The sequence below is a fragment of the Trichomycterus rosablanca genome, chromosome 20 (assembly GCF_030014385.1).
Source record: "Trichomycterus rosablanca isolate fTriRos1 chromosome 20, fTriRos1.hap1, whole genome shotgun sequence".
Lineage (NCBI taxonomy): Eukaryota > Metazoa > Chordata > Actinopteri > Siluriformes > Trichomycteridae > Trichomycterus > Trichomycterus rosablanca.
In genome coordinates, this window is record NC_086007.1 from 13,852,474 (window position 1) to 13,869,428 (window position 16,955).

General features: G+C 36.5%; 1 protein-coding gene across 1 annotated transcript; it reads left to right on the forward strand.

Annotated features, from left to right (window-relative positions):
- The first annotated feature begins 790 nt into the window (after positions 1-790).
- On the forward strand, positions 791-9,183 carry tbx2b (T-box transcription factor 2b). The gene is made up of 8 exons (XM_063016350.1): positions 791-1,461; positions 2,256-2,523; positions 3,454-3,600; positions 5,107-5,183; positions 5,333-5,505; positions 6,097-6,406; positions 6,445-6,733; positions 7,741-9,183. Exons 1-8 carry the CDS (start codon positions 1,103-1,105, stop codon positions 8,179-8,181), a joined length of 2,064 nt encoding a protein of 687 aa, XP_062872420.1. The 5' UTR covers positions 791-1,102; the 3' UTR covers positions 8,182-9,183.
- The last annotated feature ends 7,772 nt before the right edge of the window (positions 9,184-16,955 follow it).

A 16,955-nucleotide genomic window follows, 5' to 3' on the forward strand; every position in this document is an offset into this window, starting at 1 on the left:
GCCGGGACTCCGTTTAAAGTGCCAGCGTCCGATTTATAGGGTTTTGTTCCTCCCACAATGTCAGCGATTAGATAATAGACTAATTCTTGTGTATCTAGATATTCGGCGTGAATGAATGTACTTTCATTTTTATATATACGTGTCATTATGATGCACCTGTATTGTTTTGTGTATAGACTATATTACAATAACATGTTGGTAAAACTTTAAAAAGACACGACTCCTCTTGGCTTAAATGTTTGGCTGTTGTGTTGTTTGTGTCACTTTTAAATTCGCGTAATTTCAGATAGTTTTTGTGTATTCAGACTAAATAAATAAGAGCGCACTTGTTAACCTTAATGTGTTGATTTTTCAAATTTTTCCGGTGTATTATATGCAAGCTTGCTACAATCTTATGGCGATTATAAAGCGCAAAGCTGACCGGGCTGGTGTGTCAGTATAGAGCCTGAGGAATAAGCGCCTACCCGCCCGGCTCCGACATGGGGGAGGGAGTTCCCCTGCTTTTCTGTCATTGGTTAATATTTTATTCTGTTGACATGTTTTCTTACTGCTAATGCTTCCGACACCTTCTTGTCCACCCCCTCTCTTTGGGCCTGGCCGGAGCTGTCAAAACCACGCCTATAGAGGCTCACAATTGGTCCAGAAAGCGTAAAATCAGCAATCAAGGGGGCTTGGTTGATTAGTGCTGGGAGCAAAGCAGGAAGGACTGTGTGAGATAGTTAGATTTGTGCAGTGGACAGGGCAGGAGCTAAAGCGCTTCACCTCCGCGTCTTTCCTACAATATGATCGTCTGCACCGACAGAGTGAACTTATCTGTATGAGAACGACGCCCGCAGAAAACTAAAAGCTTTAAAAGTGTCGCTGAGCTCACTTTGTCCGGTACCAGTTTACGTGGAATCAGCTACTAGGAACACTGAAGTGGCTGTTTCCACAGCCAGTCCGCCTCAGCTTGATTTTAACGACAATTTTTAAAACTTTGCACTAAAAATTACCTCACTGCGCTTCTCCGACGACGGATCATTCCTCCTGGATACGCGCTGCTTCAACAGAAGAACCATCACTGAATATCACATTTCCTTCACGATTTTTTTTGGATGCACCGATGAGAGATCCAGTTTTTTCAGGCACTGCCATGGCTTATCACCCTTTCCACGCTCATCGGCCCACCGATTTCCCGATGTCAGCCTTCCTGGCGGCTGCTCAGCCCTCGTTTTTCCCGGCTCTGGCACTGCCGCCTGCTCTCACTAAGCCGCTATCGGAACACAGCCTGGCCGCAGCCGCGGAGGCTGCGCTTCATCCGGCTCTTACTCACCACCATCAAGCCGCTCATCTCCGCAGCCTCAAAAGCCTCGAGCCCGAAGAGGAGGTGGAGGATGATCCCAAAGTCACACTGGAAGCAAAGGATCTATGGGACCAGTTCCACAAAATAGGAACAGAGATGGTTATTACGAAGTCTGGCAGGTAATACCCACTTTCAGTTGATATGCTGAATAGACTTTTATATTCAAGTCTATTTTGTTGAATTGGGGCTGAATTATTAAATTCAACACATCTACATTTACTACATTTACTAGAATAGTAGATGTAAATGTAGATGTGTTGAATTTAATAATTCAGTCCAAATTCAACAAAATAGACTAGAATAGTAAATGTACGGGATTTCATGAGATAAGCAATAGATGTATTAAAACAAATAATATTTGTTTCAGTATTTGGACACCTTGTTTTTGAACGTTTTTTATTTGCACCAGTGCTGGAATATACAGTAAAAGTATTTATATTTATTTTCCATACAAACTATGTAGAAATTATATAGTATTCATTGGGTTGTGGAAACGAAGGAATGTAAAATGCTCGGTAACGACGTTTCGTTGTTTGTACTGTATTTACACAAATGTGTTAGTTCTCAGGAAAAACAAAATCCTGCTTATTTACCTACTAGTATGTGTGTGAGGAGCGTGGCGTTTTTGTAAATAGAATGGTAAATGTATCTTGTTCATTATTGCTTTGCAAATTAACACAACACAAAAAGCTCAAAAATTCAAGTGCATGTTATTTTTTATTGTATATTCAATTCAATATACATTTCACCCTTTAACCGAGATGACTAACTAAAGACAAAAGTAATTAACCAGTGTTTTCTTTACTTGCCATGTCTATTGTGGGACGTAATATAATGTAAATAATAATAATAATATGAACAAATAGTCGCATTTTTAATCACTGGTAATAAGCAAGACATTTTTTGTCCACAGGAGAATGTTTCCTCCTTTTAAAGTTCGAATAAACGGACTTGACAAAAAAGCCAAGTACATTTTGTTGATGGATATTGTGGCCGCGGATGACTGTCGCTATAAGTTTCATAACTCCCGCTGGATGGTGGCAGGGAAGGCCGACCCGGAGATGCCCAAGCGCATGTACATTCACCCGGACAGTCCTGCAACAGGAGAGCAGTGGATGGCCAAACCTGTCGCTTTCCATAAGCTTAAACTGACGAACAACATTTCAGACAAGCATGGATTTGTAAGTAACTTTGCACTGCATGCTACAATTCTCTTTGCAGATGGTTGATTATATATTGAGAGGCCAAAAGCGTTTTGTTGATTGACGGAAGGTTTAAAAATGTATGACATTTTGGGTACTTTATTTAAGGAAATGTTTCCAATAATATATTTTAGTGCAATTATATTCCCGTTGTACTTTAATTGCTGTTGATACAATTGTGAATAATATGAACATTTTGCCAAAAAATAAGTTGTTATGACGTTGTGGATAATCTGAATGCTTTTTTTACTAGAACAATGTTGTAATATATAGAAAATAATACTTTTTAAAAAGGTGAATAAACAAAAATTAAAATAAAGAGACAGGTCAGAAATAAATGCTCCAGTCTGTCGAAGAGAAAATGTTTTGTATTGCTTTAGGACTTAGGAATTGGTTAAAGTTTAATAAAAAAAAAAAGATGCATAGGTTGAAAGTTAACAAGTCTAAATCTTGTATACTCGAATTTAACCTGCGTATGTAATATTTGTATTGTCACTCACCTGCAAAACAAATCGGCAGGAAACAAAAAGAAAATGTACACATATGGCATAGTTATTCAATACCTGTAAAGTCAAATAAAAATGCTTGTGTTTTTTCTATACTGTACCTCCAATTTTCAATCGAGCCAGAATCGTTTGTCTTTTTAAAACTCATTTAGACATACAATCTGCCATAGCATTACCATGTTACATTTTGTCCAGCATTTGAAATGGCTATGTTTTTACAAGACACAATGTCGTGACCCCTAACATGTTCAGATTGCCCAAAGCCAAGTGGTATTTTATTGACAACAGCCTGATATACCTTATGTGTTTATTTTATGCTTTTTATAAATGTTTTAATTGAAAATTATACCATTAAAACATGTCCTTATTCACACAACATATCTTTTCTCTGTCTTGTTTGCAGACTATACTTAATTCAATGCATAAGTACCAGCCTAGGTTTCATATTGTGAGGGCCAATGATATTCTGAAGCTTCCCTACAGCACTTTTAGGACTTACGTGTTTCCCGAGACCGAATTCATTGCAGTCACTGCTTACCAAAACGACAAGGTATGTAGTCCAAAACGTACAATGAGTGTCTCCAATTAATCCTAGTAATATGTCAAGTGAAGTCATGACTTGAACACGTTTTACGTTTAGAAGCAGACATTTCGTTCATACATGAATCTCGTTTGTTTTACGGGCTCTTTGTTGTTCTTTGACCTTTTAATACAACATTAAAATAAATAAAGCTCAATACATAAACTGTTGACCTCCTGTCAATTAGTATTCGTACATGTTTATAAAAAAACTGACTTTGTGACTGTTGGGCAAGCCATACACATTTTTGAGCACTGTTTTTCCTCATTTTGTTAAGATTACTTCTAATATTAATACTTCTTCTAATCTAATATGTTTTTGTGCTAGTGTGCCGTTAACCTGCATTCGGTTCTATAGTGCTGATATTAATTGGCCGGTGTGTGGGCGGCGTGGTAGGCTTGTTGCTATCGTAAATTTTATGGCATAGAGTCCCAATCGATTAGCAGCCACTTAAGATCGCCAGTGTGTCTGGGAGCTGCACACTTCAAGCTTGTGCAATCAGAGTTGGTCAATCTAATCCACAATCAGGCAAAAGCAATGCGACGGCACCAAGCTTTTACTTTTGAAATAGTTTATATAACTTATAGACTGTTATTGCCTGACTGGAAAAATAGCGTAATGCAAACTATTTTCTTTTTGACTTGCTCAAAGGCATTAATAATTAGTAGCATCGTCTGTAATTTGTACTAAGCATATCCTTTATGCTTAGCAGCTAGTGTAAGGCAAGTCTATTAACATGCGAAATGTCCTCATGGGGGTCAAATACAGACACCCTTTAATAAATAAATTAATAATTAAAATTACTTACAGAAGTCAGTCTACAGTACTAATTGTTTTACGTTATATAACTAATTAATTTATGTTAATATGTCGAAGGGGTTCACATTTTATTGTTAACGTATTTAACATGATTTTCGGCAACTACTGAATAAAGGCAAAAGAAAGTAATTTTTACTCGAACCACGTCTATTTTCGCATTATTCCTTTTCACCTGTACAGATTTAGCATCTAATAGTATAGGAGCTAATTGTTATTTTGTAAGAATAACAAGTCAATTTCCCTTCATAATGCACTAGTCAACAATGTATTAAGTTTTTGTTTGCATATTTTGGTAACACTAGTTGTGCTCTATGTTTACTATTTTGTTTTTATGCAGTATGCTGGTTACCTGTGAAAAGTTACTCGAAATGCTATGCTATAAGGATAACCAATAACCTGTAATATTTAAACCAAGTATTTTACCTTTTTAAAATGTATAACCAAGAGTAAACGCAATAAAGACTGGTCATGTATTTTCCTATGTCTATGTTTTGTAAAGGTGCTTTACAATTTATGTTATTTCCTCCAACTTGTTAAATCTAGTAAACCAACAATGGTAAAAGGAATGTGTTAATTAACAAAACCTAGAATTTGACAAGGGTGTCCAAACTTTTGCATAATAATACTAATAATAATAATGTTTCTACTTGGCTTTAGATTACACAGCTGAAAATCGACAATAATCCATTTGCCAAAGGCTTTAGAGACACGGGAAACGGAAGGAGGGAGAAAAGGTAAACATACATCATTTGTAGTTCTTTCTTCATTGTAAACCATGAATTATAACCTAAACAAAAAGGTACATTTTATATCCCTTGTTGTCAAAGCAACATCAATTTTTAAACTTACTTTTGATTGATTTATGATGTTCTTTGTCTGCCAGGAAGCAGTTAAGTCTCCCCTCGTTACACATGTATGATGTTGGTCAGTGTAAAGTGGACAGAGAAGGAGGAGATTCAGACGCTTCTTCAGGAGAACAAACCACAGCTAGAGACCATGCTCACTCCCCTCTTGGACCAGTAGCCAGTCCAATCACTTTTAGTAGAAGCAGCAAAGGTACCGAATTACTTTATGTAAAAAAAAAGTTTACATCTCAGTGTACTTAAGTATATTTCTGTATACTAAAATTGCAATTTAAGCGCTGCCAGCACACCTTCAAACTTGAATAGTATCCGTCTCAGCAAACATATTTAGGCTAAATAAGCTTTAAATTACGACTAAGTGAATTAAATAATAATTTAATCCCCAAGTCGATTAAGTAAATAATGTAAGACATACAATATTATTCTAATGCTTGCTGTGTACACCTAAAATATGCGGGTAGAGGTCCATGTTATTAACCTCACCAATAAATAAAATAAAATCGGTTATAATGTGTACCTCACATTCGTGCGATTGGCATGTCAATACACATTTAAAAGTAGAGCCCATGAATTAAATACTAATTAATTACTTTTTTAGGTTATATAATACATACACAAATACTTTTATGATGACACAAATTAAGGAACATTTCTGGCCTGGATTTCTAGTCTGGAGAGTTACTGTTTTATCATAATATATTTATCTTTTGGATGTTAAAGTATTACTCATTTTTAATAGAACTGTAATTATTCATCGGTACTAAAAAGTGTTTTTTACCCATAGATGATAAAGCTTGCACTGACAGTGAACAGGAAACAGATCACCAGGAGGATCGTAACGGCGGATTGAACAGTCCTACACAGAAACCAACATCTCCATTTAGCCCAAGATGTGAGGAGCGACCGAGAGAAAAACCGAGTCCTGATAAGAAGGAAGATTACTCAGAGTCGAGAAAGCCAAGCGAGTCAATATTTAGCTTAAGCAACCTAGACAAAGACAAATTAGAAAACAAGCCCAGGAAAAATTCTACATTCTCGAAAGGACGACATGGAGTAAAGACAGCTTTCCCGGTCGAGTCCGAGACGAAAGCGGAGTAACGACAGCTTTTCGCTTCGTGGGTCCAGACGGAAGGCCTTCGCGACGTGCGGGGACGGACGTCGGCCGGCGGACACACCTGCAGAGTCTAGCCCTCTCTGGCCTGCAAAGTCAACAGTTCTTCAACACCGGCCAGCCCCTGCTCTTTCACCCTGGACAATTCGCGATGGGCCCCGGGGCTTTTTCGGCCATGGGCATGGGACATCTACTGGCCTCAGTATCTGGTGTGAGTGCATTGGAGAATGGAGTTGTACCAGGCCAGGGAGTCGGAAGTAGTCCTAGTCCATTTCCCTTTCACTTGTCTCAACACCTGCTAGCCTCTCAGGTAAGACATTCTCACACTATTCATTCAGTGTTAAAACAAGCACTTTTTTGTTTTTGTCTATAAAGATAGAAAATTAACGGTCAAGGCTGTCATGGTTTAGTTAGAAGTATGGACTGTTTTAGAACAACCTATTAAGCCTATATTTCTGTGGTCAGTTCTTCAATTCGTTCACATAACGAATGGTGTTGGCTGCGAATTCAAAACGTTCATGACGGTCTTATTCATGTTATGATGATGTAAACATGCTGTCTCCTGTGTATTATAAAATAATTGTAGGCACAACTTGTACGTAAACATCTAAGTCATAGATTACTGGTGAGGATTTTGATTCCCTAGTTTCCGATTTATCACTGACCTTTTGCCAACACTTTAATCATGGCAGAAAAAGAAAGATGATTTTAGTGGTCAGTAGTGGCTGTCTTAATGTTTTTAACAAAACTTACTATTTACTGATTAGGCCAAAGGTGCCGACTTACGTCTCCTGTAGCTGGTTGTATTATGTAGATTATTTTTTTACAATTATGAAGACATAATTCTCACAAATACTCCGTAATTACGACTACAAATCAAAATAGTTACCTACTGTACGGCATGCAAATAGAAGTCTAAAATGTTTTGTTTGCGGTGTGAACAGTGGCGTAACTACAGGGGGTGCAGGGGGGGCAGGTGCACTGGGGCCCATGGGGGGAGGGTTCCACGACATGAACTCAACCACCCACCTCACTGCCCCCCCATTGGCTGCACGCATGTATTATGGCAAGCCAAACAGGAAATATATAGCAAACACTGATATATATGGAATAAAACATATATATATATATATATATATATTATATATACACACACACATATATATAAATACGTTTATATAAAAATACATATTACAAAAATACGTATGTATAAAAATACATACATATATATGATTTTTTTTTTTTTTTTTGCACTGGGGCCCATGAGCTCCTATTTACGCCACTGGGTGTGAAACTAACTGTTGTCTTTTATTGCAGGGCATCCCTATGGCCCCCTTCGGTGGTCTGTTCCCCTATCCGTACACGTACATGGCTGCAGCAGCTGCGGCCGCCTCTGCACTCCCGACCAGCAGCTCTTCATCTTCTCTTTCCCGGAACCCGTTCCTGAACAGCTCCAGGTCGCGGCTTCGCTTCAGCCCTTATCAACTCCCTGTAGCCATCCCCCCAAGCACAAATCTGCTCACCACCGGGTTGCCGGCCTCCCTCAATCCATCATCCGATTCCTCAAAATCCGGCAGCAGGGAGACGAGCCCTGGGCTTGATCAGCACAACCATAAAGCGGCGGGGTCCTCTCAGAGAAACGGTTCTCCCAAAGCCCCACTGAAGGAATCCATAAATGAACTGCAAAATATCCAAAGACTAGTGAGCGGCTTGGAGAGTCAGAGGGAGTCATCCTCGCCCAGAAACTCTCCTAATTGAGCCCGGATCAAAAAAACCTATCCAGAGCATGACTTGACCTGCCAGAGGATGTTAAACGGCTATCAGAAGGATGTTCGTGTATTTTTTTAACGTATGGAAGTGGCAATAGCAGAGCAGAGAAGAGTAAATGAGAAAAACACTAGAACTATATGTTGCATTATTTACTTGGTGCTTTCATGGTGGAAACTTGATCTAAAAGTTGCGAAGACAATCGACTATGATCTATAGCTCAACTGACTCAATGCAAAACGTACATCAAAATCATGGAATAAAATAAAATAAAAGCAGAATGTTGGTATATAGGCTGAAAATACCACTGGCCAATAAGTCGTGGAAATAATGACTGAAATGACACTCAACCAAGCTACATCCAAATAAATATGTATTTTAAAAGGGATTGAAATTACATTGGACTGTTTATGTTAATCCGATGGACAGTTGTACGTGAACTATTTAATATAATTAAAAGAAGAGTAATTCTGTAAATAGGCTGTAAGGATCCAAGAATATGCAAATTGGTATTAATTTATTCAAAGCTGTACAATGACGTGTAAATACTATTTAGAGTTTAACGCAATGCTTTTTTTTTTCATTTTACATAAACGTATATTGTAAATGAAAGCTACATCATATCGCTTGTTGGGTTGGAACAGATTTGTGATGCATTGCTGTTTAATCTGCCTGTGACACGTAAAGAAAGCGTGCATAGTTAGCTGTGGCTGAACAACACATGGGCAACTGTCCAAAACCGCATACTACTGTAAGTCTGCTAAATAATGTCAAATAGTAAATCACATTTAAACTATTGTCGCATAGGTGGTCTACTGTTTTGCATATTATTTAGAATTGTAGTTTGGGCTTTGGAAGGGCCTCAGGATATTCACCACATCACACATGACAATAGTCTTCATGGTCTGGATTAGAGCTCACATAAGAATATGAGCGTGTTGCATTTGCTGGTTTCCAGATTTTTATTGTTGTTGGATTCACACTTTCAATAAAACGTGTTGAATTAATTCACTTTTTGTAGTGCAAACGTTTTTTGTTTTTTTTAATAAACAGGAGTCATTACAGATGCGTGGTGGGTTAGTCTAATGTCTGAAGGCTACAGTAAGTAGAGTAGTTTTTTGGGGAATTTATGCCTTAAAGATTTATAACAAATCAAGCAGAGCTGTGTTCCCTTAGTTAAATTCGGGCTTTGTTTTATGTTGTATAAATAATTAAAGAAGAAAGAAATAAACTCAGGCAATTAGCTTCCAGTATACTGTCACCTTATGATTACGAATTTAAATGTTTTTCAATTTATTTTCATCAACCACTTTATCTTGGCCAAGGTCGCGGTTGGTCCGGTTTTACAGGAAAACGATCGTTGCGAGGCAGGAATACCCGGGACAGGGCGCCATGCTGAACTTCAGCCACCCCCAGACATAGCCAATCATATCTGTGTAGTCATAACATTCGATCTGTGGTGGGCTGGAGTAAAAGACGAAGTTTTTATCTGGGGAGGGAGAATGGCTGACATATGACAATAGTTGGCGAAATATAACATCACGATACATTACATTAAACCATTTCTGAAAGTCTTCTTACAGTTAATATATTGCAACATTATCTATATTTTATTTAAAATGACAAAAATTGTAGTACATTTTACAGGCTGCAAAAATCTTGTTTAACAGCCAGGTGTGAGACAAGTCAGGCTACTGCGCCATCTGGTGGCCACATTTTGTACTTTTACTCGATCTTTACAAAAATATTTAAAAGTAACACTACTGCCGGTGTGTTTGTGTAACGAACACATTACTACAACAACAACAATACAATGTGTTATTACAATTCTTTAAATTATAAATAATAGAAGTAACATTAAATATTTGCTCGTTGGCGCTAGCACTGATCACGATAAATATACACAATGATACATAGTATGTGGAGATAACAAAGAGTGGATGTCTGGACTATGCCTTTGTGTCCCTACACCCGGCGCCTGGATCCTGGCCCTCATGACTCCACAGCTTTTCTTGAAGCGCTGCGACCCAGAGCTACTGCTCCTAATTAGAGATCCCTTTCTTCTCCAACAAGCACAACTCCCCCTCTGTTTTAGAGGGGCATTGTTAAATGCCGTTCTCTTCAATTAACAGATCAAGCAACTAGAACTTACTATATGTACAAACTACCCAGCCAGGCAGGGATCAATAAGACTACAGACCGATTTTTTCTCTTAAAAAATAATTTTCCCCACTTAAGTTAAATGGTTAACATTGTGGTCAAAACAATATGCAAGTTATAGTGTCTACAGTTTATCAGCATTACAAAATGGCTATTGGAAATCCTAAAGGTATCTTGTTGACTACTCACAATTTATGCAGCTTTTACTTGGACTGCTCTGTGCTGAAGTGTTAACCAGAACCATTGTTATCATTAACCAGAAATAAAAACCATAGTTGTAAAATTGCAACTTTTGTGCATTTGTGTTTAAGATAAAATTTAGCAATTTTCAGGTACTATTTCATGCGTATATTGCACATTGATATAAAAAGTATTTAGATAAAAGAAGCAGATCAATAATGTGTCAGTTGGTGTTGTTCACACAGTAGCCTGTCTTTCGATCATGACATGCATACTGACAAGGTTCATTAAAGAAAGGTGGTATTTGTCTGTTTTACACGTAAAATTATTTACTAACAATCAAAATACAACACCAAGCATTTTATGTTAAAGTATTAAAGTAAAAAATAAACATAAGGAAGTGTGTTTAAAAAGTTAGGGAGTGTATCATTCTTATGTAACTATTTTTTAAAGACACGATGTTTTATAGAGCAAACAGTCCAGTAAAATTTAAGACAATTTCTAGGAAAAAAAGATAAGACAACTATGGCGTAGAAATTTGTTTTCTACATACACATCTGAACTAGAGATCCAAAAGTTACTGTACACAAAAACGGTCAAAGTCTTCAATTATCGAACATCCTACAGTTATGGCATTCTAAAGAGTAAATTTTGTTAGTTTAAACCTGTAAGCTATACGTGTAAATAATATTAGTAATTTCTATGCTGCCATTACCAGTTAAAATCTTATAACTAGTAAAAAAAAAAAAACGACTTACTTTGTGATTTTGAATTATAATAATTCATGTTACATGAAATATTTATTTTTTCTTTTGTGATTAGATACATCATCGAAATAGTTAAAATGGTTTAGAATACATCAACAAAAATTAATATTTAAGACCAAATTTGTTAGGCAATTATGTTCTTAAGCCTATGATTGAGCACTTTTGACAGTTTATCTGTACAATTATTTTGGATCTTTAGTCTAAAGCCAAGGAAGGGCTTAAGGATGATTTGCTGTTGGTTGTTTTGTTCACGACAGGGACCAGCATTTAAAAGTACTCAACCAGCTATTAAATGCATTAACAGAAACAATCAATGTGACAAAACAACTAACAAATGTATAAAGCAGTGTTATTAAACTGAAAGCTAAATTCTTGGCACACATAGTCGGTGTTGAATTAACAGCGTATTAAACTTTTATTGAAATTATTAGATATTTTATAATACCACACGGCAAATATGTATGTTGGTAGTAGTTTAACAAGTTTAAATATTAAAGACTAATAGCATAAATGGCAACTCGATTTTTAAAAAAGGAATTAGTGTATTCCAAACACGTATTATATGACTAAATGTATTTGCTTTTACATTTTCAGCATTTAGCAGACACCTTTATCCAAAGCGACTTACATTACATTTACAGTATACAATCTGAGCAATTGAGGGTTAAGGGCCTTGCTCAAGGGCCCAACAGCAGCAACCTGGCAGTGGTGAGGCTTGAACCAGCAACCTTTTGAGTACTAGTCCAGTACCCTAACCACTAGGCTACGGCTTGCCCTATTTGCTTATACACTTATACACTGTTACCTAACAAACAGGGTGAGCTAGATGTCGCCTAGTGAATTATCTTGTTGATGGATCTTATTACATATAGCACATGAGATTTAAGTGCACAGTGCATATGAGCATAAAACAGAAACCTTTATTTTACAAATGAAAATCTAATTGCTCCGTTTTTTAAAAGTAAAATGTAAGAAAAGTGGTTCTGGATTTTAGTATTAAAACTTGACTTTTTTCTACTAAACTGACACCCTTATGGTAATGAAAACTAAAATAGATAATTTAGATATAAGATTAAATCGTCTAGGCGACAATTAAACGACAGTCACGTTTTCTGCTAATAACAAACAAAAAGTTTGTTATTTCATACTTTACAAATTGCAATATTTCTCTCTAATCCATTTATGAGAAAACAAATGTCAGGAATATAAAAAACAATGGCTTACTCTGGAAATTTTGCTGTAAAGATCTGATTAAATAGGAAAGCCCAGGCCTGGTGTGGAAATTTGTTTCTAGCACTTGTACATGTAAATGAAAGGTCATATGATCACTGTCATATGAACATTGCCTTACACAATACAACAAACCCTAACTATGTGAAAAGTAAAGCGAAAGCCAACTAAGTTATGATCTTATGCAAAATGCTATTCGACCCAAAGCTTACAATTTAAATAATAAATTCACAATACGGGAAATAAATTATGGACTTTCAATAGTTCTAAGCTAGAAGTTTACAAAAAACACCAGGAAACATAGATGCTTTATACAAGAGTAAAAATTTCTGGCTTACTTAATAAGATACGTGAGTCAAGAGGGATGAAAGATAACCATGTTTATGTTAAAGTTATGGCCTCAGGGCCCTCTTGTGCAGGTTGCTGTTTACAATTTAAATGTCAGCAAACAGTACATTTTACAGTGTTGTAGCTGTGTATACATGTATGTGTGCAAAGAAAATGATAATGTAATGTAAACCAAACACAGACAGTACTTATCTAATAATATATAGCATGAAATAAGCATAGGCATGTAATTCTGAATTGTCTAAAAACAGTGTATGTGTAGTATACTATGCATACCCCTGGCATACTGACTGAGGTGTAACAAGTTCTTTGGTCAGACAAAATTTTAAATATTGGCTTTAAAAGCTGTACTTTTAATCCTGGTATTTACAAAGTAAACTAGTAAAGATCAAACTGCTTTAAAGTTAACTCATTTAGGGATAAGGATTTATACAAACTGGAAAACATGGAGTCACCGCCACCTCCTGGACACAATTATGTAAAAAGAAATAATAATAACAAAATAAACGAATAAATAAATAGGTTCCAAACATCTAAGGCAATTTACTTGTACCACATAGTGAAAGACGAAGCACAAAAACATAACTAATGTAATTTCATAAACACCAAAGTAAAATAAAATGGTATTTTTAAGAACTGGAGTAATGCATGTAGTAATGTATAGTGAAGTAATGTAATGAAAATTTTGTTATTATTATTATATGCAAGTATGTCTGATGTAAATGTACACTTTAATGTTTTGTTTTCCACATGTGTCGTAAATGATTACACTGTATTTTAAGTAATAAAATACAACAAAACAGTTTTACACACAGCAGCACAATATCAAAAAGACGCCTGTCCGAAGGCTCATCTAGGACTTGGTTGGGCTACTACGGAAAAGTACTTTTCTTCACCACTAGGTGTCACATTAATTCCCTTAAAACACACATACTTGGATCACCTTAAAATCCAGCAAACCCTGAGCAATGTACGAGTGGAATTGTTATTAATATACATTATAGTCAAGCAGTTACTGCAATTATTGATGCAATTATTGTTATTACTACTACTATTTAACATTATTATTATTATTATTATTATTATTATTATTATTATTAATAGTAGTAAGAGCAGAAGTAATAGTACAGTGCCTCTGTCTGATACACAGTGACACCTACTGGCAGGACTAATTATACAACAACAAACAGTATTAAATTTGTTAATTTTCTCACCACTGAGCTTTCTCTGCACCTTCTTTGGGGACATTTTAATATAGAATTTTACAAAATATAAAGAAAACACCGGAAGAACACCGTCCGCTGTCCGAATGTTTGCTCACTGTATATATATAGAGAGAGAGACGGTTGGAGTGAACTTGTTCGTGACGTCACGTGTTTCGCGAATTTCTGTTCGTAATCCGAAATTTGTTCGTACGTTAAGTTGAAAAAGATTGTTCATAACCCGAAATGTTCGTATGGTAAACCGTTCGTAACTCAAGGGTCCACTGTATATTCATTATTAGTAGTAGTAGTAGTAATTGTAAAAGTAGTAGTAGGGATGTTCTAATCCAACAAAATTTGGTAACTTTGGAATTTCAGTCCTGTAAACGGACAAATCTTGTATTGCATCTAATTAACCTCACATGACACAAATTATCCACAGAAAATAGGGAAAACACTCTCCTAAAGCTTATCACCATTATATGTAATGTTTGCATAACTTGGGTTACTGTGAGGATGTATCAAATAAAAATTAGTTAACAATCAGAGCTATGTTATCAAAATCAGAACATTACTAGTTATTGTTATCAAGTGATTAGCTCTCATTCTCTTTTCAACATGTCTACATTTACCCATGTTTTTTGTGTAGAAAATATAGAGCAACTAATTACTAACTTACACTATATGACCAAAATTATGTAGACACCCCTATTAATTTTTTTTTCAGTCACACCAAATGCTAACATGAAAAATCAACTATATAAAACTTGCTGAAGCTCCTTGGGAAGTCCAAGCATAACTGTGTCCCTGTGCTCTAATCCGGGACCATATAGACATGATTTGATGAACTTGGAGTAGGCTTGCAGAGCCCTGACCTCCATAGGGTAGAGTAGAGGCTGTTATAGCTGAAAGGGGCAACTTTGGGGGAGGGTGAAATCCATATTAATGTTCATGGTTTGGAACTGGATATCCAACACATTTACATTTTCGGCATTTAGCAGACGCTTTTATCTAAAGCGACTTACAGAACTGTGACAGTATATTGTCTAAGCAGTTCAGGGTTAAGAGCCTTGCTCAAGGGCCCATCAGTAGTGACATCCTGGCAGTGGTGGGGCTTGAACCAGCAACCTTTTGATTACTAGTTCAGTACCTTAACCGCTAGGTTACAACTGCCCTACAGGCTACAACAGTATATATATACAGTATGTCAGAATTTTATGCCCTGTGCTTTTTAAATAGTTACAAATGTAACATCAACCTTAAGGTACTTTGTTTATGCATCACACTGATGGACTGATGGCTTTGTGAGGCCTGTTGAAGGGCATAGCTTATGGCTGTCTGTGAAAGATTAACACAGAATTAGACAGATATTCATGTCCAAATACAAGCAAATCAATTGCACCCCTAGTCTAGTATTACATCTGCTCACATCCTGACATACAGATGAAAAGAGATTATCAAACACTAACAATGTGTGAAATGATAGACGAAGAGTTAGGTCACTAAGGGTATGAGACTAAACTAGCCAGGTGTTTTCAAAACATAAAATCCTATCACACCTTCAAGGGTATAAAGTGTTCCTAGATTTTTAGTTGCAGCAGTGTTATATTAATTCATACAGTGGATTTTAAAAGTATTCAAACAATTTTTTGTACAGTTTATTGTGTTGTGGATCTAATTTTACAGTGGATGTAATGACGAGGAGAAAACACGTTTTTAGGTTTTTTTTCAAAATTTTCTCTTTTCCACAAAAGATCATTAATTAAATACATTGTAAAAGCCCATTTAGCTAGAACTACAGCTGCATGTCTTTTTGTATATGTCACTACAAGCTTTGTACCTGGATTTGGGCTGTTTACCCCATTGTTCATAGCAGATCCTCTGCTATACACTTAACTTGATGCGGTAAGGTGTAGTGCTGTTTTTTTTTCTTTTCTTTTTTTTCTCATTGTTCTCCCATTTTTGCATGACACCTTTGGAGCTCTTTTAAAGTGACCATGGGTTCTTTCTTACCTCACAGACCAAGGCCCAATTTGGCCAAAGACTCTTAACAGCAAGTGGGTAATATTGTTGCCTCACAGCAAGAAGTGCTTGGGTTTGATTCTCCGGCCGGGCGGCCAGGGTCCTTTCTGTCTCAAGTTTGCACATGCAGTCAGGCCAACTGGAGCTACTAAAAATTACCCTAAGTGTAACTGTGTCTGTGTGTGTGTGTCTACCCTGTGATGGACTAGCAACCTGTCCTGGGTGTCCTGCCTTTTGCCAATTAATTAATTGGATCCACCACAACCCTGACCAGGATAAAGCGGTGGTTAAACAGAAAATGAATAAATAAACAAATGACTGAATAAATAACATTTTAGCAAACAATCTGTGTAATACACTCATCTATTTCTGACGAACATGCAACATGTGCAAGACCTGTTTGACTGTAAACTCTCCTCTGTAAAAAGAAAGGTGTTAGCGAAGAGCAAGTGCAAGGCAATAAAGCAGTTATATAATACCTAAACCTGGGCTGAAATAGGTGAAAATGAAAGATTTCCCCCTTTTGATAATTTCTGTACTTGCCATGGCAGTATATGTAACATTAATAAAAAATAAAATACCATTTACTCTTTAAGAGTTCTTAATACACTGATCAGCCATAACATTAAAACCACCTCCTTGTTTCTACACTCAATGTCCATTTTATCAGCTCCACTTACCATATAGAAGCACTTTGTAGTTTTACAATTACTGTCTGTAGTCCATGTATTTCTCTACATATTTTTTTAGCCTGCTTTCACCCTGTTCTTCAATGGTCAGGACCCCAACAGGACCACCACAGAGCAGGTATTATTTAGGTGATGGATCATTCTCAGCACTGCAGTGACACTGACAT

Bases quoted from the DNA above. Each gene is read 5' to 3' on its own strand.
- tbx2b (XM_063016350.1), top strand. From the start codon at position 1,103: ATGAGAGATCCAGTTTTTTCAGGCACTGCCATGGCTTATCACCCTTTC. The intron at 2,524-3,453 runs GTAAGTAACTTT...TCTTGTTTGCAG, and splicing joins TTTCAGACAAGCATGGATTT to ACTATACTTAATTCAATGCA. The intron at 3,601-5,106 runs GTATGTAGTCCA...ACTTGGCTTTAG, and splicing joins CTGCTTACCAAAACGACAAG to ATTACACAGCTGAAAATCGA.